Source organism: Choloepus didactylus, chromosome 6 (genome assembly GCF_015220235.1).
Source record: "Choloepus didactylus isolate mChoDid1 chromosome 6, mChoDid1.pri, whole genome shotgun sequence".
Taxonomy (NCBI): Eukaryota; Metazoa; Chordata; class Mammalia; order Pilosa; family Megalonychidae; genus Choloepus; species Choloepus didactylus.
Window position 1 is genome coordinate 29786407 of NC_051312.1, and position 23570 is coordinate 29809976.

The 23570-nt window shown below is 35.7% G+C and overlaps 2 protein-coding genes across 2 annotated transcripts in view; one reads left to right on the forward strand and one right to left on the reverse strand.

The window, feature by feature from the left end:
* Positions 1–23570, forward strand: part of LOC119536857 (olfactory receptor 4C13-like) — a 137153-nt gene that overhangs the window by 58602 nt on the left and 54981 nt on the right. The window lies entirely within an intron of this gene.
* Positions 4742–5671, reverse strand: LOC119535997 (olfactory receptor 4C12-like). Its single transcript, XM_037838435.1, has one exon. It carries the CDS (start codon positions 5669–5671, stop codon positions 4742–4744), a length of 930 nt encoding a protein of 309 aa, XP_037694363.1.

The following is a 23570-nucleotide window of genomic DNA, read 5'->3' on the forward strand; positions in this document are numbered from 1 at the left end:
GACCTTAATTTCTGCATTTCAATTTATCACCAAAATTGGAATGTCATCACTTTCAAAAGCACTCCAGTTGACAAGTGTCTTTTTAACAAATGCAGTTAATCTTCAGAAAATACGTGAAGATAGTGGCCATTTACTCAGGGACTGCTTATTAAGTGCTTATTCTGTGACAAGCTTTGTTGTAAATGCTGCTGATGCAGTAGTTAATGAAACAGGCATTACTTCCCCTTTCATGGAATATGTTATAGTTTGGAGGAGACAAATAAATCAGATAAATCAGTTTGCAAAAATGCCATGTAATTGAAAATAATTGAAGGAGATAGATGATATGTTTACAGTGAATGGTAAAAGAAATTCTCTCTAAGAGGAGAGAGGGTGAGGAATTTGAACTGTTTATTTACTGGTGATGACAAGTCACCAATTTGAAAATCTAGATAAGCTGCATTTCAAGAAGCAAGAAGAGCTTGAATAAAGTGTAAAGGTGAGAATGAGGCCACCGTCATGGTGGCAAAATGAATGTGGGAGAGTGGGACCACATGTGATGAATGTTTGATTGGGGATCAATTATACAGTGTCTTATAGACCATGAAAAAACCACTTCAGATTTATGTAATTCTAGTTAAACGTATCAATTTCCTTCTACCAATCTACTTAATACACCTTCTGTAAGTGAATGCAATGGCATTTACATGGGAAAATATATCATGTTTAAAGAAAGGTAAGATATGAAGAAGCAAAGTAGAGCTCAATGCTCTGAGCTTCTCCAAAGAGTTCACTAAAGAGAGAAATTGCCAGAAGGAATACACAAAATAGTTTAGGTGAGGCAGGTTGTTTCAGTTCATTAGTTTTATTTCTATTCATCCTAAATTTATGTGTGCTAATTATTAATAGTAAACTTAAGCTTGTTGATGATCTTCAACTCAGAATAGAAGAGAACATACAATAAGCCATATCCAGGTCAAATAAAATTCCCCTCTCATCACAGTAATCAGCTCCCTAAGAGTTTTGTTCATGTCCTTTTAGCTCTTCATTCCTCTTTGCTGGACATGGATAGAGAACTACTGTAAACTCTCATTCTTGGGTCATCCAAGACACCAGCCTAAAGTGGCCCACTGCCAGCCTGAGACACTCTCTAGCACATCACTTGCTTCACTGCCTTTTTAGCACTTTTCATACAGCATTTATGTTGATTTTTTTTTATGTTTCTTATTTAATGTCTATCTCTCTCCTTTAGAAAGTATTCAAATATGTAGGCCCTGGAGGCAGAATATATGGGTTCAAATACTACTTCATGTATTCACCAACTTGTGACTTTGGATAACTTATTTAAATAATCTAAACCTAGTTAACTCTTTGGGAAAGCAGGAATACCAGGTATATACCTCCTAAGACTCTATGATAACTAAACAAAAAAATGCCTTCATAAGGTAGAGCCTGTCACATTGTAGTAAATAAATAATAACTTTCAGTTTATTTGTATACTTTCATAGTACAGCTCTCCTAAATGTCACTTAAAATTCATTAAATATGGGGGATTTCGTAAGCCTAATTTTATTTGGGAGACAGACTTTTAAAATACATTTTTTGGATTGATAATTACAAACATCCTGAGAAATATATAATGTTCATATGGCCTCTTAATATAATATCTATTTCAGTGATGTAATAAAATTAAATCAGTTTTAAAACATCAGGTAGAAATGTGACACTAATGAAGATACGAGGAAGGCAGCAAACTTGACATTTATTAAGCACCTACTGGATTTGAGGCACTCCCCTAGATATTTTGCACTCATTACCTCATCTAATCCTTAGGAGAATTCTAGGAAATAAATAAAATCATTTCATTTTACATATGAACTAAAACTTCAGAAAAGACTGAGACGATGTGAAATGCATGCTGAGTTATATAAACTGGGGGGATGGAATTCAATCACAATTGTATTGACTTCAGAACCACAAATTCTTGCACATCATCTTAAAGTTGGCTGCCTACAGGACTTCCAAAGGCAGAATAATATCTCTAGAGGTCAATAATGTCAATGCCTGAAAAGAAAATATGATGTCACATAGGGTTGGTAATTCAAGAAGGCACCTTTACACTAAGGAGACATGGACCAGGAAGAGACCCACAGAGGTCCTGATGTGCAGAATAAGGCTTCTGTTAGTTCTAGAGGAAATATAAGCCTGAATCTGCCCAATGTTTATTCCTTTTAAAAACACATATAAAATGTTTACCCTGGGCCAGGTAGTGTTATAAGTACTTAACATGTATTGACTCATATTACTAGCCCAATAATTTCATGAGGTTGTTACTATTATTCATTTCACAGATGAAGGAAAAACTTGCCAGGTTTTTCAAATCCCGGAAATCACATTCCAGATTCAGGTCATAAACACTGCACCATGCTACCTCCTCTGAATAAATATGTCTTTTATTTTAGGTCTGCTTATATTCTTCATACTTGCAGTGTTGACCTCACGCTCCTGGAAGATGATCCTTTGATACTTTAAACAGAGTTTGGCAGGAGGAATTGAGATCCACCAATAGATCAGCTCCAAGGTCTTACGTGGTGGCTTTAAACTGTATTTACCCCAGAAAAAAAAAAAAAAAACATTTTGAAAAAGATCTAACTTATATCTGTGGATATAATCTAATTGTTAGAAGAATCTTTTGATAAAGCCACTTCAGTTAAGATGTGACTTACCTCAGTCACAATGAGTCTTAATCCTGTTTCTGGAGACCACTATAAACAGAATGAACAGAGAGAGAGAGAGAAAGCCATGGAAGCAAGAAGCTGAAATCAATGAAACCCAGAAGAGAAGGGAGAGATTCTACCATATTCCTTGTCAAGTGACAAACTAAGGTTAGTTGTCACCAGCATCCAACCCCAGAAGAGCACAGTGTTGGGGAGAAAGTGTCGCCTTGCCAATGCACTGATTTGGACATTCACATTGCCTCAAAACTGTAAGCTGAAAAACGCCCATTTTTAAGCCAATCCTTTTCATGGTATATCCCTTGAGCAGCCTGGGAAACTAAAACATCTTTGAGTAACCAGGACTAATGCAGTTTGAAAAATCAAAAGACATTCAGGAAAAGTTGATGAGTTTGGGGACTATACAAGAACTCAATTATTCCTCCAAGGGCAATCAGATCTCAGCATAGTATTTGTTCACAACAAGGGCAGAGCAATTATGTGTCATCTCTTCTAAAGTTAAAAAAAAAATAAAGAAAATGAGGTAGTGCTCAGGGCCTGATGAGTAGCTGTGTTATATTTTCTGAGACATTGTTAATATAAAATGTTTACTACGGCTAATATTTATTTAGCGTGTAGAAGTTCTAAGAACTCCAAAGAGATTTTTGTATTTGATCCTGAATATGCCTCTGTCATTTCCCTTTAGCTACAACTTAAATATGTTGTATTTTGCCAAAGTTCACACTATCAATGGTAAAACCAAGATCTGAACTTTGAACTTTCTCTCTCAGACCCTATGCTAAAACCTATAATCTATTTCTACAAAATGTCCATAAAAAACATAAAATATAATATGTCATTGACACACTGTCTTAGATTGCCCAATTTGTTATCACAAATACCACAAATAGGTTGACTTAAAGGAAAAGTACTGTTTGGTTCTTGGTTTCCAAGGCCGAAAGTGCAAAACAAGATATCAGTGAGGTTTGTTTTCTTCCTGAAGAGTTTACCAGTTTGTTGTTGAATAAAGGTGATCCCTGGAATTTCTTGGATGTTCCATCACATGGCTATTTCCTGTCCTTTCTTGTGCTCTTTTTTTTTTCCTGACTTGCACCTTCTAACTCTTTATTAGGACTCCAATAATCAGGAAACATCCACTCTCTTTCAGTTGGACCATACATTAGCTAAGATAACATCTTCAAGAAGTTCTATTTGCAATGGGTTCATCGCAACAGGAATGCAGATTAAGATTAATAATACGTATAAATTGATGTAAATAATATCACCACACACAGTGAAACTGAACATAAGGCTCTCAATGTGAAAGACTAGATAGGATAACAATAGAGATTTAGTCCAAATAATGCAGAAGGAATAACTGCAAAACCTTCTTTGGGAGACAGAAAAAGACAAAGAGGGCATCAGACCAGAAGTGGCTGAAGAATAGAAAGTACAGTAAGAGAAGAAAGGCAAAAAAAAAAAAAGCTAAGAGCTTTCCTATTCATCCACAATATTTTATTTTGGTTGGCAATGGCAAGGATAGTAAGCTTGTATTACATGATATATGAAGATTTGGGAGTTTCATGGACCTCATAGTTTCTGCTATGAAGGATACTTGTCAAGAAATGCATTAATACAATGACTTCAAAATAGGCTGAATATTTGGACACAGTCTATTTCACTGTTACTCAAAATGTGTGGAAATATTGCCTGCTTCAGAGACATAAAGCTAATTGTTTAAAACGCAAATATAGCAAACAAAAATAGCCCTAGTAACTGGAGTCTCTGGAGCTGTGTCTTACGTATCTGTATGATAAAAACATATCTGATGCTAAGAGTACATTTATGATTGGCAGCCAAAGTGGCAATAAGTAAATCTAAAAGAGATATTCTTATAATGATAAATAATCACCTGTCTGATCTTTTTTTCAATGGCCATCATCAAACTACTACTAACAAATAGTGTTCACTTGGTTTTGAAACCCCAAGAATAATCTTCTGTTCCCTTTACCATTTAAAGGATAAAGTCACTTTTTATATTGTCTTGATTACATCTCACTTGAAATCACCTTTTTTACCCATAGTCTCTTCATAGCATTTTTCACCTCTGCATTTCTGAGAGTGTAGATCAAGGGGTTTAACATGGGAGTTATCATGGTAGAAAACACAATCACAGCTTTGTCAATTGGGAGAATGGTCACTGGACGAAGATACACAAATGTACAGGGTACAAAGAATAAGATGACCACAGTGATGTGAGAGACACAGGTGGACAGGGCTTTGCGTCTTCCCTCCAAGCTGTGAGATTTCAAAGCACACAGGATGGACACATAAGAAATCAGCAAAAGGAAGAAGTTGAACAGGCAGATGAACCCACTGTTGGCAGCAACAAAGAGACCAAAGATATGGGTATCCATGCAGACGAGTTTTAACACAGGGATCAGGTCACACATGAAGTGGTCTATGACATTTGGGCCACAGAAGGGCAGCCAGACTGTGAAGAGGATCTGAATAATTGAGTGGAGAAAGCCTCCAGCCCAGACCACTCCCAAGAGGAGGCCACACACCTTTCTGCTCATGATGCTTGTGTAGTGCAGGGGTTTGGAGATGGCCACATAGCGGTCATAGGACATCACCGTGAGCAGGATGATCTCAGCTCCACCTAAAAGATGCTCAGCAAAGATTTGGGTCATGCACCCCCTGAAAGATATGGTTTTCCTCACAGACAGGGTGTTAGCTAGCATCTTGGGGATACTGCAGGAAGAAAAACAGCCATCTATAAAAGATAAATATGACAAGAAGAAGTACATGGGTGACTCCAGAGACCTGCTAGCACTGATGGTGATGATGATGAGCAGGTTGCCTGCCATGGTGACCAAGTAGACAATTAAAAACACAGCAAATGAAAATTTCTGAAGCTGCACATTCTGGGTCAGACCCAGGAGGATGAATTCTGTCACATTATTCATCCTCTCCATCCATTCAACTCAAGTGCCAGGAGATTAACCTGAAAAAAAATTAAAATCAATTTATCCTCAGTGGCACTTTCACTTATGACTATCCATGGAGTGCCTTAGCTTTCCTAGTTTTACCTGGTTCAAAGTCAAGTAAAGAATTATATTAACTTTTTAATTTTCACATGTAACATGTGACACTAGAGATGATGTCTATTTTGTTTTCAATAATTTCCTGATTTTAAAACATTTTCTACAAGAAAAGAGATGTATGACTTTTAATTTTGGAAAAAAATGCTGTGCCCCATGTTTCAAGAGTCAGCCTATTATGTGATCATTTATTCAGTACAGTCTCATATACACAAAGGTGCATGTATTTATCCAAAATTGGCTGGACATACTTAACAAAGGAAAAGTCAAAATCATTCTGATTTGTCATACAAAAAAGTCAAAAATATACAGAGATTGTTTCAGGCTATTTACCTCATGAGTCATCACTTTTCTTGTGTTCTCTGCCTGGAAACATCTCCACTTCTCAAGACTGAAAGGTTGTGCTGCTACATCCTCCCTATCTCAGAGATTCTGGTGATTGTCATTACTGCTCTTGCCACATTGTCTCACATTCATCTCTCTGTGTCCAAGAGCATGAATCCTTGAGGACAAATATCTTACCTTACTATCCTTGTAGTCTTAGCCATTCTTGTATTCACAGTGGCAGTCAAGTTTAAACACTCATTAAGAATTTACTGAGAGAGGGAGAAGGAAAAAGGCAAAGGAGAAAATACTGGGGGTGGGGGTGGGGAAGAGAGAGAAATTCATGGGAAAACACAGAAAGTACTGGGCACTGAATCCAAAGACACGGTTTAGAATTCTAGAGTAGAGCTATCCTTTATTCACTGTGTAATATTAATTCATTTTATCTATTCATGCATAGTTTCTGCATCAACTAAACAATTAATAATTATCCCTATACAGCACTGTAGTGAAGATTAAAACTTTCTATTATTTTTATATGATTTTAGTTTTCTCCTGTGAATTCCACTACAGAAAACAGAAAACTATCTTTCAGTATCTTCAAAAGTCATAAATTCTGAAAACTTAAGCTGAAAAAGGGAGGAGAAATGGGAGAACTATGGTTACAAAAAAGTTAAAAAGAATGTCAATTTTTTTTTAAAAAAAAAGTCAGTTACTGAAACAATACATAACAAAGATTGTTTCTGGTGGGCTTTTCCATTTTCTATTTGTTGTGTTCATTAATTCACTCAATGAATATTTCTTCTAAATTTGTCTCTTAAAATTTAGTATATTTTTTCAAAACTGAAAGAGTAGTTCACCAGTTAAATAAATATTTGGGAGAACGTGATGCAGCACTGGACTTAAGACCCATTTGATTTCGTATCTTGGGTGCAGAAAATGTTAGTTACCAAAAAACAATTGCTTCATAAGAGAAAATGTAAAACAAATTATGGGAGAGAGAAAGACAGGGATGAAAAAGAGGAGAAAGATGGACATAAACAGCAAAGAAAAACTCACTTTTAAAGAAGTAGGCATCTTGTAATATTTTGAACAAGTGCTGCATTTGAAATAAAAACATTTTGTGCAACTCAAATTAATTGTGATCAATTATCAATATCAGGAAAAAATACTGAAAAATAAATGTCATAGCTTGTTTAACACACTAGCAGGTTAAAGAGGTTATTTTTGGACAAATTGATAACAAAGTATAAACAATGGATTTGTCTTCTTACTGATTTTTACCAGACTAATAAAATCTTTAATAAAGATTGTTGATTTTTCATCCAGTGTGTGTGCCATCAGAGCCATGGTTGTGCTAATTTAGTGAGTAAAAAGTTAAAGTTTTTCCGGAAAATGAAAGATCAAAGTAAAACAAAAACCAAGAATATTGTGCTTCTTTTACATACTGATGCACATCTACCTGTAAAGAATTTGCTAAGCGTGAACTTGTTCCCATCATAAGCAATCCAAGATAATAGACTCATCCAATTTAGGAGTTAAAAGGAATTTGCGTCTTGGAGAAAGAGGAAGATCAGCTTCTACCATCCATTTCTACTTCTCCAGACTCATGGAAATCTCAAAGTTTTTAAAATTTTTATATGAAACTTTTCCTGATATCTTGGATAAGGGCCCTAATAGCAGTTTATCCATTTTGAAAGCTAGAAAAGCAAATCCAATTACCAAGACATCAGTATAGATAAGAGGTCCCCTGAATGAGAAATCTGCTGAAGCCAGTGCTTCCTTTGTCAGTGTATCCATGCTCAGTCAAGAATCAAATATTTTGTCCTTTGTCTCCCACCATTTCACTGTAAATCCATGTCTAGCTCCTGACTGTGTCAGAGAGAGACATTGTTTTTATAATTTGCTCTGATCAGAAATCTTCACAGATCTTCCTTCTCAACTCTGTTAGTTCTCATATTATACAGGGACAGTTTTGTTCAAGTGGGTGACTCATCCTTGGGCTTCTCAAGGGAAGAGTAATTAATGTTAGCAGCCTTTGCCAAAATGGCAAACAAATGCATATTCCTTCCCTCTACTGTCCCTCTGACCAGTGAATAATATTTTTGATAAGGGCTAGAAATAATCTACAGGACTGGGATAATCATCAGGCTGGAGTCAGAATATAGATTCTTTGTTTCTATTTTACAACAAATATTCATTGAATGTCAAAAATTGACCAGGCACAGTTTGTTCAACAATAACAATGACAGTAACAGCTATTCAGTACTACATCCCTATATTAATCACAATATATGTGACACTTTTTGTGGTGGGTACAATTATTATTCCCATTTTTTTAGATGAAGAAACTGAATCTTTATGAATTTAAGTATTTTACCCAAGACAAAGAAAGCAGTTGGCTGGACTAAGAGTTACACTCATCTGCATTTATAGCCCACACAGTATCTCTGTCTTCATGATGCAAAAACTCACCTATCAAAACAGCAAATAGACAAGAGTGATGAGTACAATAAAAAGGGGCAAGGTGCCATATGTCTATAGAATGGGGACACAGCTACATTGGCATGCTCAAGGAAGCTTTCCTTAATTAAGCAATGTTTAAACTGAAACCAAAAGATATTATTGAAAGCCTTGATTAGGTATTTAAGTGTGAGCTTGGGAAGGTTAACAAGTTTGTGAATAGAACTGCCCCATGTCATTTGATGAATAATGAACAATTACCTGTGTAAACCCACCATTTGCATAGGTGGTTCCATTCTGGTAGGAGGAAAGAAACTACAATCTATTACATTTTCCCAAAGGCACCTTCAACCAAGCTAAATGTTTTCATAGTCAGTATCAGTTAGGTGAATTTTCTCGAGCAGACTATTAAAATGCATCCAGCAGGTAAATAACCCCAGATATAACTATTCCTTAAATATGAGCAAACACAGCTTGGTAGTAACCACAAAGCCTTTGGATAAACACAGATCCAGTCTCTTATATAAGTTCAGTCATGAATATATTTTCTCTTACCTTGAAATATGTTACCTAGCTTTTCTTCATTTCAATTTTCACATCTTCAAATTATGGCTAATAATGCATGCCATTATTTTAAAGTTTAATTAGGCCCAGGGTATGAAATTAATAAATAACAGTTTTTTTAGTAACTTAAAAAAGCTATATTTTCAAATTTGAGTTGAAATTTTCTCTGACATATTGAGAATCTGTTTTCAAGTACTAAAAAATCTACCTTCTAAGATATTTTTAAAAATTATATCCCACCACAGACTAATATTGTCACCCTGTCTCCCTGGATCTGCTTGCCCTTCAGGACAGATTTTGAAATCTTCAGCTGCTGTACTTTGGAACCCATTCTTTCTGTCCTAGGTGATGTTCCTGGTAGAGTTGGTGCTTCACAGCTTATGTGGGTGGGTGGATTTCAGGGTGGTTTCCACTTTTCTAAAATTTTTGACAAATTGCTATGAAAAATTGTTCATAGCAACCGGTATTTATGTGCCTATTATTCTATGTGCGTGTGTGTGTGTGTGTGTGTGTGTGTGTGTGTGTGTGTGTCTCCAAACTGAGATTGGTTATGGACTCTGTTCAATCCAAGTTTGCAAAAATATGTTCCATTTTTCTCCAAGAAGATTTTTTTACTTTTCATTTATACTTTTATGGTTGTATCTCATCTCAAATAATATTTGTGGGGTGTTAATTATAAGCTGATGTTCATTTTTATCCATATGAATATCCAGTTATTAATGGGATTTTGTTTAAAATATTTTCATTTTTCATAATTGCTTTAGCCAATTTTTTGTGAAAATGAATTGATGATATATATGCAAGTGAATTTCTGGACTCTATTCCATTTCATTGAGGTATATTTTTATCTTTATGTCAGTACCACACTGTGTTGATTATTGTATCTTTATATTAACTCTTGAAATCTTGTGCATATTTTCAAAGAATAATTCCTTCATGTGATATGCTAGATTTATTCCTACATATTTTGTTTTTTTATTTAATTGAAAATAGTGTTTTCTAATTTCATTTTCCATTGTTTCTTTTTGTTTTGTTAGAAAACATAATTTATTGTTATATATCGTTCTTTTTCCAGCAAAATAGTTAAATTTACTTAGTAGTTCTACTCTTTTCTTTTCTAAAAACACACCATATAATTTGCATATAAAAACAGTTTAATTCTTTCTTTTCAAACTTTATGCACTATTTCTTTTTCTATATAAAACATGAGTACTACATCTAGTAATTTCTTGAATAGAAGGGAAAAGCAGACATCATTGCCTTGTTCCCATATTTAGGAGGGAATTGGTGCAGTATTCCACCATTAATTCAGTGTAAGCTTTTTGTTAATGTGCATCATCACATTCAAGATATTTACTTTTATTCCTAAATTGCTGCAAGTTTTTTTCATAATTGGAATGATCTTTGCCAAAGCTTTCAACATCCACTGAGATGACCATATATTTTTTTAAATATCTTGTTTATTATATTGACTGTTTTTTCTATTAAATGAATCTTGCATTTCTTAAAGAAGCCCCACTAGGTCATTGTATATTATCTTTTAATAATATGACTACACTTGTGCTGACACTGAAAATGGCAGTATAAGAAAGCCCCCAAGCATCCATTGGCTAAAGCAAAGATTAATCTGGCATGCAACTTTCACTATCAACTTTTCTGGAACTCTGTAGCCTAATCAGGAACATACAGGAGAACATAAGAACCAATACAGAGGTGTATTCAGGGGGCTATACCCCCTGAAAATTTTTGGCCAACTAGCAAAAACTTACAGAGCCATCTTACTCAAAATGCTGAAAAATACTTAAGGGGTTTGAATAACAGAATGTGTGCCAATCCAAAAAAATAGCCAAAAATAAAAAGACAAAAAGAAATAAAAAAAAAAAAAAAACCAGCATTGCAACAGTATGAGAATCTCATGCACCCTTGTTGGGACCTGTCCCAACCACTCCATGATTTGAAGCCAGCCTTGCTCCCATTGTGGTTCAGTGGCCTTGTTCCAGAAGAAGAAGAGTAACTACCCCCATGTACATCCTGGGGCAGCCGTATCTCAGTGCCAATCTACAGGGAGACAGCTGAATGAGTGAACTCATTTCTGTCTCAAGCTCTCAGAACTTGCCCTGCAGGCAGAAATAACTTATGGACATCTAAAATTGGTTAAAAAAATAATTGCAAGTGGCCTGGCACGAAGTTTTCTCTGCCTTAAGTCATGCAAAAGAGCACATGGGAGAACTATATAATCAATTTAGGAGGGAGTAGAAGGAGCATTTGTATTCTTGTAGACAGGAATTTCCTAAGGCCACTAACAAACACAAAATTAGGACAAGAAGTAGGCTCAGAAAAGATGGAGAGGACCCTGAACTTCACATTTACCTCAGTATAATCCTCTTGATATGGGGGCTAAACTCTGAGGAAGAGTACTAGCCAACAAAGAGCCAATTTTAAAGACTATGAAGGGTATTCTTTCCATTGCTTTGTTTGTTTTAGCTTCTGGCTCATAAGGGTACATCAGTCATATTGCTAGCTAGATATACACTAAGAATAGAAAGGAAAATAAATGAAAAATAAAAAATGAACAGAGCCTAAGAGAACTTGTAAACCAATAATCAACTAATATATGCATTACGGGATTCACAAAAGGATATGGAGAAGAGAAAGAGACAAAAGGAATATCCAAAGATATATTGAAAAAATACATGGCAAATTTTACAAAACACTGAGAAGCAATTAGTGCATTTAACATCACAGAATTATATATGCAAATGTGTTTAAAAGGTGGAAATTTAGGTCATACATATTTTACTAAAATAAAAATTAAAACATAGGATTATACAGCACAGTGAAACCTGTAGTAAATGATGGATGACAGTTAATGTAGAATTATAAAAATGTTTTTTCATGAATTATAAAAAATGTACCACATTAATTGAAAGTGTTAGTAATAGCATGCTATATTGAAAAAAATAATGTAAACTTTTGACTACACTTAATACTACAATTATAATCTTCATCAATTGTAACAAAGTTTCCACTAATGCAAATATTAAAAAGGGAGGGTGTAGTAAATGGGAACACTGTATTTTTTAGATGATTTTTCTGTATATCTACAAATTTTCTAGTACAAAAATTTTAACATATCAAAGAACTAAATGTAGGAATCAAAACTATAAAACTCCTAGAAGAAAACACTGGAAAACATCTTGAAAATTTGTGTTAGAAAATTTTTTCTTACTCATTATACCAAAAGCATGAGCAACAAAAACAAATATATATATATATACATATATGATTTAAATTATGTGCAGCAAAAGATTCCATCATGAAAGTTAAAAATACAACTCACACAATTGTAGAAAATGTTTGGCAACAACAAATTCATTAAAGGTTTAATATCCAGTATATATAAAGAAATCGTAGAATTCAACAACATGCAGGCAAACAACCCAATTTTAAAATGGCAAAAAAAAAAAACCTTAAATCTTAAATAAACATTTCTCCAAAGAAGACATACAAATGTACAAAGAGCACATGAAAAGATGCTTAAAATCATTTGACACTAGAGTATTGCAAATCAAAACCAAAATATGTTATAATTTTACATGCACTATAATAACTACTACTAAAAGTGGGAATTAAGAAATATCGGAAGGGAGGTGGAGAATAAGAAGACTCATTCATTGTTGGGGGAATGTAAAATTTTGTGGATGAATGGAAAAAAAATTGGTTTTTCCTTAGAAAATTAAGAATGATATTAGCATATGATCCATGTATATTTCTCTTCTACTTATGTTTCCAAATATTAAAAGAAGGGACTCAACCAGATATTTGTCAACCAAAGTTCATGGAAGCATTTTTCACAATTGTCAGAAGATTGAAGCAATACAAGTGTCCCTCAACAAATGAATGGTTAAATAAAATGTTACACACACACACATACGAAACTCAAACATACACACAATGGAATATTATTCAACTATAAAAAAGAATCAAGTTCTTATACATGCAACAACTTGGATGATCCTTGAAGACATCATGTTGTGAGAAACCAGGCATGAAAGGACAAAAATTGGATGATCTCCTTGATATGAAATAATAGATTAAACAAATTCATAGTGTCATGCAGTTAACAGTGGCCAGTGTAGGGATAGGCAATGGCATATAAATGCTTAATTGTTATAGAGTCTCTGTATGCATTGATAGAAAAGTTTTGATAATGAATGGTGGTGATGGTAGCATTACACTATGAATGTAATTAACAGCAATGAATTAAATATTTGAATATGGATAAAGGGGGAAATTTTAGCTTGTTTTTATGAAACTTGAATGAAACTTAACAGAAACACAGGACTGTTCAACACAAACAGTAAACATATATAAACTATGGGCTCTCTTTACTAGTACAATTATAGTAAAAAGTTTTATCAGTTCTAACAAAGGTACCACACTAATGCAGTGTTAATGATAATCAGCATGAATAAGAGGTGGTATATGGAAACTCTATATTTTGTTATGATTTTTTGTAAAATTACAACTTCTCTAATTTAAAAATTAGCCGCTGTGCCAGTTTGAATGTATTATGTCCCCCAAAACACTATTATCTTTGATGTGATCTTGTGTGGGCAGATCTATCAGTGTTAAGTAGATTGTAATTCTTTGAGTGTTTCCATGGAGATGTGACCCACCCAACTGTGGATGATGACTCCAATTGGATAGTTTCCATGGAGGTGTGGCCCCACCCATTCAGCATGGACTTTGATTAGTTTGCTAGAGCACTATATATGCTCAGACAGAAGGAGTGATCTTGCTACAGCCAAGAGCGACACTTTGAAGAACACCCAGGAGCTGAGAGAGAGAAGCTGCAGATGAGAGGCAGTTTGAAGATGGCTGTTGAAAGCAGACATTTGGTCCAGAGAAACTAAGAGAGGAAAAATGCCCCAAAAGCAACTAAGGGTGACATTTTTGAGGAACTGCCGCCTAGAGAGGAATGTCCTGGGTAAAAGCAATTTTGAAACCAGATCTCTGGAGCATATGCCAGCCATGTGCCTTCCCAGCTAACAGTGGTTTTCCGGACACCATTGTCCATCCTCCAGTGAAGGTAGCAATTGTTGATGCATTACCTTGGACATGTTATGGTCTTAAGACTGTAACTGTGTATCCAAATAAACCACCTTTATAAAAGCCAATCCATTTCTTGTGTTTTGCCTTCTGGCAGCCTTAGCAAACTGGATCAGTTTTTGGTACCGAAGTTGAGTGCTCCTGAGTTTGCAAATACCAAGCATGTTGGAAGGCTTTTTAAATGGATAAGGGGAAGATTCTGGAAGAATTGTGAGGAGCTTGATAGAAAAGGTCTAAATTGCTTTGAAGAGACTGTGGAAATACGGACCTTATAGATACTTGTGATGAGGCCCTGAGCAGAAATGATGAATGTGTTGTTGCAAACTGGAAGGAAGGTGATCCTTGTTTTAAAGTGGCAGATAATTTGGCAAAATTGAGTCCTGGTATTGGATGGAAGGCAGAATTTGAAAGCAATGACCTGGAATATTCAGCTGATGAGATCTCCAAGCCAAACAAAGATGAAGTAACCTGGCTTCTACTTGCAACTTGTAGTAAAATGTGTGAGGACAGAGATAAGCTAAGAAATGAACTCTTGGTTTCAAAGAAACCAGAAATTTATGGCTGGAAAAACTCTGGGTTTCCAGGGGGTCAAACCCCAGAAGCTACAGCACAATATGAGGATGTAACCAAACATGGAAACAAGCCACTAGCTCAGTACAAGCCAAAGGTGGAGAAAGAGTTAAGCAGAAAGAAATTATGGAAAGTCCTATTGTCTTATGGCTTTGACCCCTGTGTGCTTCATGCAAAGCCAACAGAATTTTTGTGAGCTCTTTACAGAGCTGCTACCAGTTGGGACTGGAGGAGACAGACAAGGAACAAATTGAAGGAAAAGAAATCTTCAAAGACAGAGCCATAGAGGGTGAGATCTAGAGTCAAGAGGTCTCAGGCTGGGAGAGCAGAGTGGTCCACACACATGGAAAAGGTGAGTTTGCCCCAGAGGTCAAGGGTGGGCCTTCCAGCTTGATGTTCAGAAAAAGTGTTGCCACCTCAGGCCTCAAAGAGGGTGGAGCACATTCCCAGGGAACCGGGGAGAGCCAGGCTGCCATCCCACTGTTCTGAAGGGGTTGAGCATGTGGCACAGAGATGGAAGAGAATCCAGGTGCTACCCCAATGTTTGAGGAGGGTGGGACTGAGAAAGTGGTCTCCCCAATATGTGGATATGTTGTAGCACTTACCTCACTGTTTGGAGAGGAAAGGGCTGCCACAAAGGCCCTTAGGAAACATTAGATGTCCACTCTCTCAAGCCCCAAGGATGCAACATCATTCTGTAAACGACTCTCAGAATTGGAAATCGAATAGACTTTGCCCTGCAGGTTTTAGGAATTGTTTTTGTCCCTCAAACCCTGCTCTCCTGACTGTTTCTTCTTATGGCAATGCACATGCTTATCCTATGACTGCCCCTCCTTTGTATATAGGAAGCAGATAACTTGTTCTAAGTTTCACAGATACAGAGCCTGAGGGGAATCTTGCTTTTGGACAGACCATGCCTGTAACTGATTTTGATGGGATCTTGTACTTAACTATTTTTATGGAAATGATTTATGTTTTTGTGATATTGTGATGGGATGCATGTATTTTGTATATGGAAAGATCATGTCATTTTGGGGCCCAGGGAGTGGAATTTGCCAGTTTGAAGGTATTGTGTCTGCCAAAATGCCATTATCTTTGATGTAATCTTGTGTGGGCAGATATATCAGTGTTAATTAGATTGTAATTATTTGAGTGTTTCCAAGGAGATGCAACCCATCCAACTGTGGATGATGACTCTGGATAGTTTCCATGGAGGTGTGGCCCCACCCATTCAGCATGGGCCTTGATTAGTTTGCTAGAGCACTATATAAGCTCAGACAGAAGGAGTGATCTTGCTGCAGCCAAGAGGGACACTTTGAAGAATGCACAGGGACTGAGAAAGAGAAGCTGCAGATGAGAGACAGTTTGAAGATGGCTGTTGAAAGCAGACTTTTGCTCCAGGGAAACTAAAGAAGAAAAATGCCCCAAGAGGAACTAAGAGTGACATTTTTGAGGAACTACAACCTAGAGAGGAACGTCCTTGGAGAAAGCCATTTTGAAACCAGAACGCTGGAGCAGATGCCAGCTACATGCTTTTCCAGCTAACAGCAATTTTCTGGACACCATCGACCATCCTCCAGTACAGGTACCAATTGTTGATGCATTACCTTGGACATGTTATGGCCTTAAGGCTGTAAATGTGTAACCAAATAAACCCCCTTTAGAAAAGCCAATCCATTTCTTGTGTTTTGCATTCTGGCAGCCTTAGCAAACTAGAAGAGCCCCCAAAATGTAACACACAATGGTTGTGAACTATATTACCTGGTAAATTCAGAAAAATCTAGGGCAGTTTCATATATGCTTACAAATTTGATAGCTTTACATGAAAACGGAAACACTGTAATACATTTTTGCATTTTTCAAATTCCTGAAAAAAAAAAAATTAGTAGTAAGCCCAATGTAGGTAGAAGCTAACAAATTTAATTGGGTTTCTGTGGTATTTTAACTTACCTACCAAACATTGTGCAATTCACACCTAATTTGCAGCCATAGGGAATGCAGCTCACCTGCCTGGTGACCTGGGGTTAATATGAAATATAATGGCAAAGAATTCTCATTTTGTATTTTGACTTGCCTGGTGAGTCTGTAAGGTATTTGCTCTGGAAGTTTCCTTAGTTTAAATAGCTTTCAAAATTTCTCAATGCTGGAGGAGACTCAAGATTGATTATTGTCAAGAGCAGCTAAAGACAAATATACTAAATGCAGCAGCCTAAGTCAAGTGGGCAGAAGAAAGAATCAGTGGAGTTGACCATAGTTCAATTGGCATTATCCAGTCTGAGAAGCCAAAAGGAAAAAGATTGAAGAAAATTTAACAGCGCCTAACAGACAGTAGCATATCATCAAGTATACCAACATATGATGAACAATGGAAGCATAGAAAGAAAAGAAAAAGAGAAAAGGACAGAAAGAATATGTGAATAAATAATGGCTAAAAACTTCCCAAATTGAAAAAAAAAAATGTATATACATATCTAAGATGCTCAAACAACTTAAAATCAGGTAAACTTACAGAGATCCACACTGAGACATAATAATGGCACTGCATATGCAAAAGACAATGATAGAACCCTGAAAGCAGGAAGAGAGAAGCTATGTTTGGTGTAACAGGGATCCTCAATAAGATTAACTGCTACTTTCACATCAAGAAACACTGTGGGGCAATAAAACACTGTGTAACATACTTAAAGTGCCGACAGAAAATAACTGCCAACCTAGAATTTTATATACAGCAAAATAGTCTTACAAAAATGAAGGAGAGGTGAATATTCTCACAGATAAACAAAAGCAAAGGGAGTTTGTCACCACTAAACTTTCCCTAAAGAATCAACAAAACTAAAAGAAGTTGTTCAGGTTGAAAGAAAAACACACTAAACCATTTTTATAGTTGCAGCAATAAATGAAGATCTCTGGTAAAACAAATACATGAATAATTGCAGTATTATTGTATTTTTGGTTTGTAAGTCTGCTTTTGTTTCTTATAAGATCAAAAACAGAAATGCATAAAAGTAATTAGGCCTCTATGGTTTGGGCACACAATGTAAAGATATATAGTGGTTGACAAGGACAACAAAAGGGGAAGGATAAAGAACATAAGAAAGTAGTACGAGTGTGTTATTGAGGTTAGATTGTTATTAAATCCAATGATGTTATAGATGTCACATGTTAAAAATATACACAGAAGGAATTGAGAAGTGATTCTTAGTGATTTTGGGAAAGTTTCAGCTAAGCATAAAACTAGGGAGTAATGGAAGAAAAGAGGGACTAATGTGGTATGACACACACAAAAAATTGCAAATAGCAGAAACAAATCCTGCATTATCAGTAGTTAATTTAAATGTAAATCCATTAAGTTCTCCAATCAAAGCTAGTGATTGGTTGAATGAATTAAAAAATAAAAGCATGGTACAACTACATGTTGTTTGCAAGAGACTTACCTTAAATTCAAATACATTCATAAGATGAAGGTGAAAGAATGAGGAAATATATTCTATGTAAATTGTAAGCAAATGAGAGTTGGGAGGCTATACAAATATCAGATAAAAAAATTTTGGACAAAAGCTGTCACAAAGTGCAAAAAAGACACTATCTATTAATGAAAAGTTTTATTGTTCAAGATGATTTGGCCATTATAAACATAGAAGGACTGAACAATAGAGTTCCAAAATATTTGAAGAAAATAATGACTGAAAAGAAGGGAGAAATGGAAGTTTATCTGTTAAGAAAAGACTTCAATACACCCATTTAAATGTTGGATAGAACATCTAGACAGAGATGAAAAAGGAAATAGAGGACTTGAAAAACACTAGAAGCCTATTAGATCTAAGATATTTTTAGAATACATTATCCAAAACAATACAGTACCCATTCTTCTCAGGTGCACATAGGTTATTCTCCAAATAGACTATACATGAGGTAAAAATAACAAGACAAATTAAGTTTTAAAGGATTGAAATCATGCATATTTTATTCTCTGTACATAAAAGAAAAAAGCAAGAAATCAATCACCGAAGGAAGCAAACACAAGAAGAAAACATGGAAAATACATAAATACACATGGAAATTACACTTTTACATAACCAATGTGTCAAGAACAAATGACAAGGGATATTGTAAAATACCTTGACAAAAATGCAAATGAAAACACAAAATACCACAACTTTTGGAATGCAGGAAGGGCTCAGATGGAATTGTATAGTTCTAAGCATTTACATTTAAAAAGAAGAAAGATCTCAGATCAGTAATGTATACTTTTAGAAACTGGAAATTGAACATCACACTAAATCCAGAATAGTTCTGAAGGATATAGTAAAGATTAAAGTGGAAGTACATGAAATAGAAAATAGTAAAACAGTAGATAAAATAAAAAATTGTAGTGTTTATAACCATTTATAAACTGGTTGACAATTATCTAGAATGAAAAAGTAAAAAAAAATTATAGAGAAGAGGCCACTAATTAAGCTGAAACCAGATTGTGGGTATTCCATAATTATTAACTAATAAAAATGATTGAAAGAAAATACTATTAAGAATTTATGTCAACCACATGAATAAATCAAAGCAGAAGAACCACATGATCACCCCAATTGATGCAGAAAAGGCATCTGACAAAATTCAACATCCTTTCCTGATTAAAGCACTTCAATGGATAGGAATAGAAGGGAAATTTTTCAATATGATAAAGGCAATAAAAAACTCACTGCTAGCATCATACTCAATGGGGAGAGACTGAAAGCTTTTCCTTAAGATCGGGAACAAGACAGCGATGCCCACTATCACCATTGTTATTCAACATTGTGCTGGAAGTTCTAGCTAGAGCAATTAGGCAAGAAAAAGAAACAAAAAGCATCCAAATTGGAGAGGAAGAAGTAAAACTTTCACTATTTGCAGATGACATGATTCTATATGTAGGAAATCCAGAAAAATCTACAGCAAAGTTACTAGAACTAGTCAATGAATACAGCAAAGTGGCAGGCTACAAGGTCAACATGCAAAAATCTGTAGTGTTCCTATACACAACTAATGTGCAACAAGAGGAGGAAATCAAGAAAAACAAAATCCCATTTATAATAGCAACCAAAAGAGTAAAGTATTTAGGAATAAACTTAACCAAGGACACAAAAGAACTTTACACAGAATACTGTAAGAAATTGCTAAAAGAAATTGAACAAGATCTAAAAAAATGGAAGAACATACCATGTTCATGGATTAGAAGACCAAATATAGTTAAGATGGCAATTTTACCTAAACTGATTTACAGATTCAATGCAATACCAATTCAAATCCCAACAACTTACTTTACAGAAATAGAAAAAACCAATAACCAAATTTATTTGGAAGGGCAAGGTGCCCTGAATAGCCAAAAATATCTTGAGAAAGAGGAATGAAGTGGGAGGTCTCACACTATCCAATTTTGAAGAATATTACAAAGCTACAGTGCTCAAAACAGCATGGTACTGGCATAAGGACAGATATACCGACCAATGGAATTGAATTGAGTATTCAGAAGTAGACCCTCACACCTACAGACAAATGAAGTTTGATAAGGCAGTCAAGCCAAAGCAACTGGGAAAGAGCAGCTTCTTCAATAAATGGTGTTTGGAGAACTGGATATCCATTTCCAAAAGAATGAAAGAGGATGTCCATCTCACACCTTATACTAAAATTAATTCAAAATGGATCAAAGACCTAAACATTAGCACCAAGACCATAAAACTCTTAGAAGAAAATGTAGGGCAATATCTTAAAGATCTTGTGATAAGAGGTGGTTTCTTCAATCTCACACCCAAGGTGTGAGCAACCAAAGAATAAATAGACAAATGGGATCTCCTCAAAATTAAACACTTTTGTACATCAAAGGACTTTGTCAGAAAAGTAAAACAGAAACCTACACAATGGGAGATGATATTTGGAAACCACATATCAGATAAGGGTTTAATATCATGAATATATAAAGGAATCCTACATCTCAATAACAGAAAGACAAACAATCCAATTAAAAAATGGGCAAAAGACATGGACAGACATTTTTCTGAAGAGGAAATACAAATGGCTCAAAAACATATGAAAAAATGCTCAACTTCACTGGCTATTAAGGAAATGCAAATCAAAACCACAATGAGATATCTCACACCTACCAGAATGGCCATTATCCAAAAAACAGAAAATGACAAGTGTTGGAGAAGATGTGGAGAAAGAAGCACACTTATGCATTGTTGGTGGGAATGTAGAATCATGGAACCACTCTGAAAGACAGTGTGGAGGTTCCTCAGGAAGCTAAATATAGATTTGCCATATGACCCAGCTATTCCATGGCTAGGTATATACTCAGGGAAACTGAAACTTAAGACACAAACAGACATTTGTAAACCAATGTTTATTGCAGCATTATTCACAATTGCCAAGAGATGGAGACAGCCTAAATGTCCATCAATGGACAAGTGGATAAACAAACTGGTATATACACATGATGGAATATTATGCAGCTGTAAGACAGAGCAAAGAGATGGTTCATATAATAATGTGGATGAACCTTGAGGACATTATGTTGAGTGAAGTTAGCCAGAAACAAAAGGACAGATTCTGTATGGTCTCACTAATATGAACAGACATTAATGAACAAACTTTGGGAGTTAAAAGCTGACAACACAGGTGACCAGGAGATAGAAAGAGGGCAGAGACCAGACATTTGATGCTGAAGAACTACAGAATGTTTAGGATTGATTGTATAGATCCAGAAATAGATAGCATAATGCTGTGTGATGGTAGCACAGTATTGTAAGTACACCAAACAAAGATGTCTGTGAGTAAAGCTGAAAGAGGTGGGATAGGAGAATGTATGACACCAGAGGTCAAGATAGATAATAAAGACTGGGACTGTATAACTTGGCAAAAACTGGAGTGTCCAATGACTGTTACTAAATATACAAATATAAAAATGTTTTGGCATGTGGGAGAGCAAATGAATGCCAACCATGTAGAGTGTTGAAAAAGGGATGATATTCAGGATAAAACATAATCAAAGAAAACTGGAGTCTATGGTTAACAGTAACATTGTAGTATACCTCCATTAAATGTAACAAAGGCAATATGTCAATGCTAAGTGTATATGAGAGGAGGATATAGGGGAGGAATATGGGACTCTTGGTAGTGGTGTTATTTTCTGTCCTTACTATTATATTTTATTGTATGGCATGTTATTTTTCTTTTTATCATCTTTTTAATTATTGCTAAAAAAACAGTTCTTCTTGTAGTATTCAATATGTTCAAGTGCTGATTGTGGTGATAAATGTACAACTTTATGATGATATCATGAACAACTGATTGTACACTGTTGATAAATGTATGGTATGTGAGTATAACTCTATAAAATTGTAGGAAAAATATATATAGGAGTAAAAGTGTTGGAGAAAACATGGTGAGAGGGATGTACTTATCTACTGTTGATGAGCAGGTAGAATGGTGTAGCCTTTCTGAAGGTCAGTGTGGTTGTTCCACAAAAAGTTATGTGGGGACCATTAGGTCCTGCAACCTCATTATGGGGTATGTCATTGGAGGATCTGAGAGCAGAGACATGAATGGACATTTACAAACTGTTGTTCATGGAGAGAGTAATCATGATTTGCAATGGGTGGAGGTGACCTCAGGGTACATAGACTGAGGAACAGAATGGTGAACTGTGGCGTATGCATACAATGGAATATTGAGCAACTATGAGAAGAGTGAAGCTGTGAGACGCACAATGAGGTGAATGGATCCTGTGCACAGTATTTGAGTGAAGTACACCAGAAATAAAGGCAAACACTATAATGCCTCACCAATATGGACCAATTACAATGTGTAAACTCAAAATTGAATCTTAGAACATAGCCAAATGTGGACATGATTATTGTAATAGTCCCTAGATTGTAAACTCTTAAAGCAGTCAACTCTATTCCTGAATTGTAATGCCTGTCTCTAAACTTTGAGATGCTGATCCCTTAGTGTATAACTTAATTGGTCTCTGGAACAATGCATATCTCTGCGACACCTGAAACTCAGAACTAGAGCTTGGCAGATATGAATGTCAGTATTAGTGCATACAGCATGTGTTTAAAAAAAGCTGAAAAAGAGCCCAGACTTCAATTAGTGATATGAATGAAACAGATCTGTTTAAGACTAGGGCAAACTGGGCCAAAGGGTAAAGGTCTAAACTGACTGTGTTTTGAAACTTCAACTTCCATGTGAGACCAAGGGAAGAGATGTCTATTTGGTGCAGGATCTATATTTTCTAAACAGTATAACTCTACAGTTTGTTCAAACACCACAATTACATGGTACTTTGAATAGGAAGTGAGATATGGTAGGTTAGCATAGGTTAGAATGAAATAGTGACACATCCCAAAGTAATTTGGGCAGAGAATAAAAAATATATTTACAGTTCCCCACCCCCCCACCCCGAGGAGCTGGGGGAAGGTGCAGAATTGTTGGACTTCCTCACCTGGACTGGTGTTGATGTTGTCACAAACATTAGGACTGTTGGTTTGATGTCTGAGCCACGATCATGGGTCTTGCCCTTATGAAGCTTGTTACTGCAAAGGAGAGGCTAAGCTTGCATATAATTGTGCCTAAAAGTCTCCCCCTGAGTACTCCTTTGTTGCTTACATGTGGCCCTTTCGCTTTCTAACTGAGCCACCTCAGCAGATGAACTCACTGCCCTCCTCTCATGTGGGATCCAACTCCCAAGGTTGTAAATCTCCCTGGC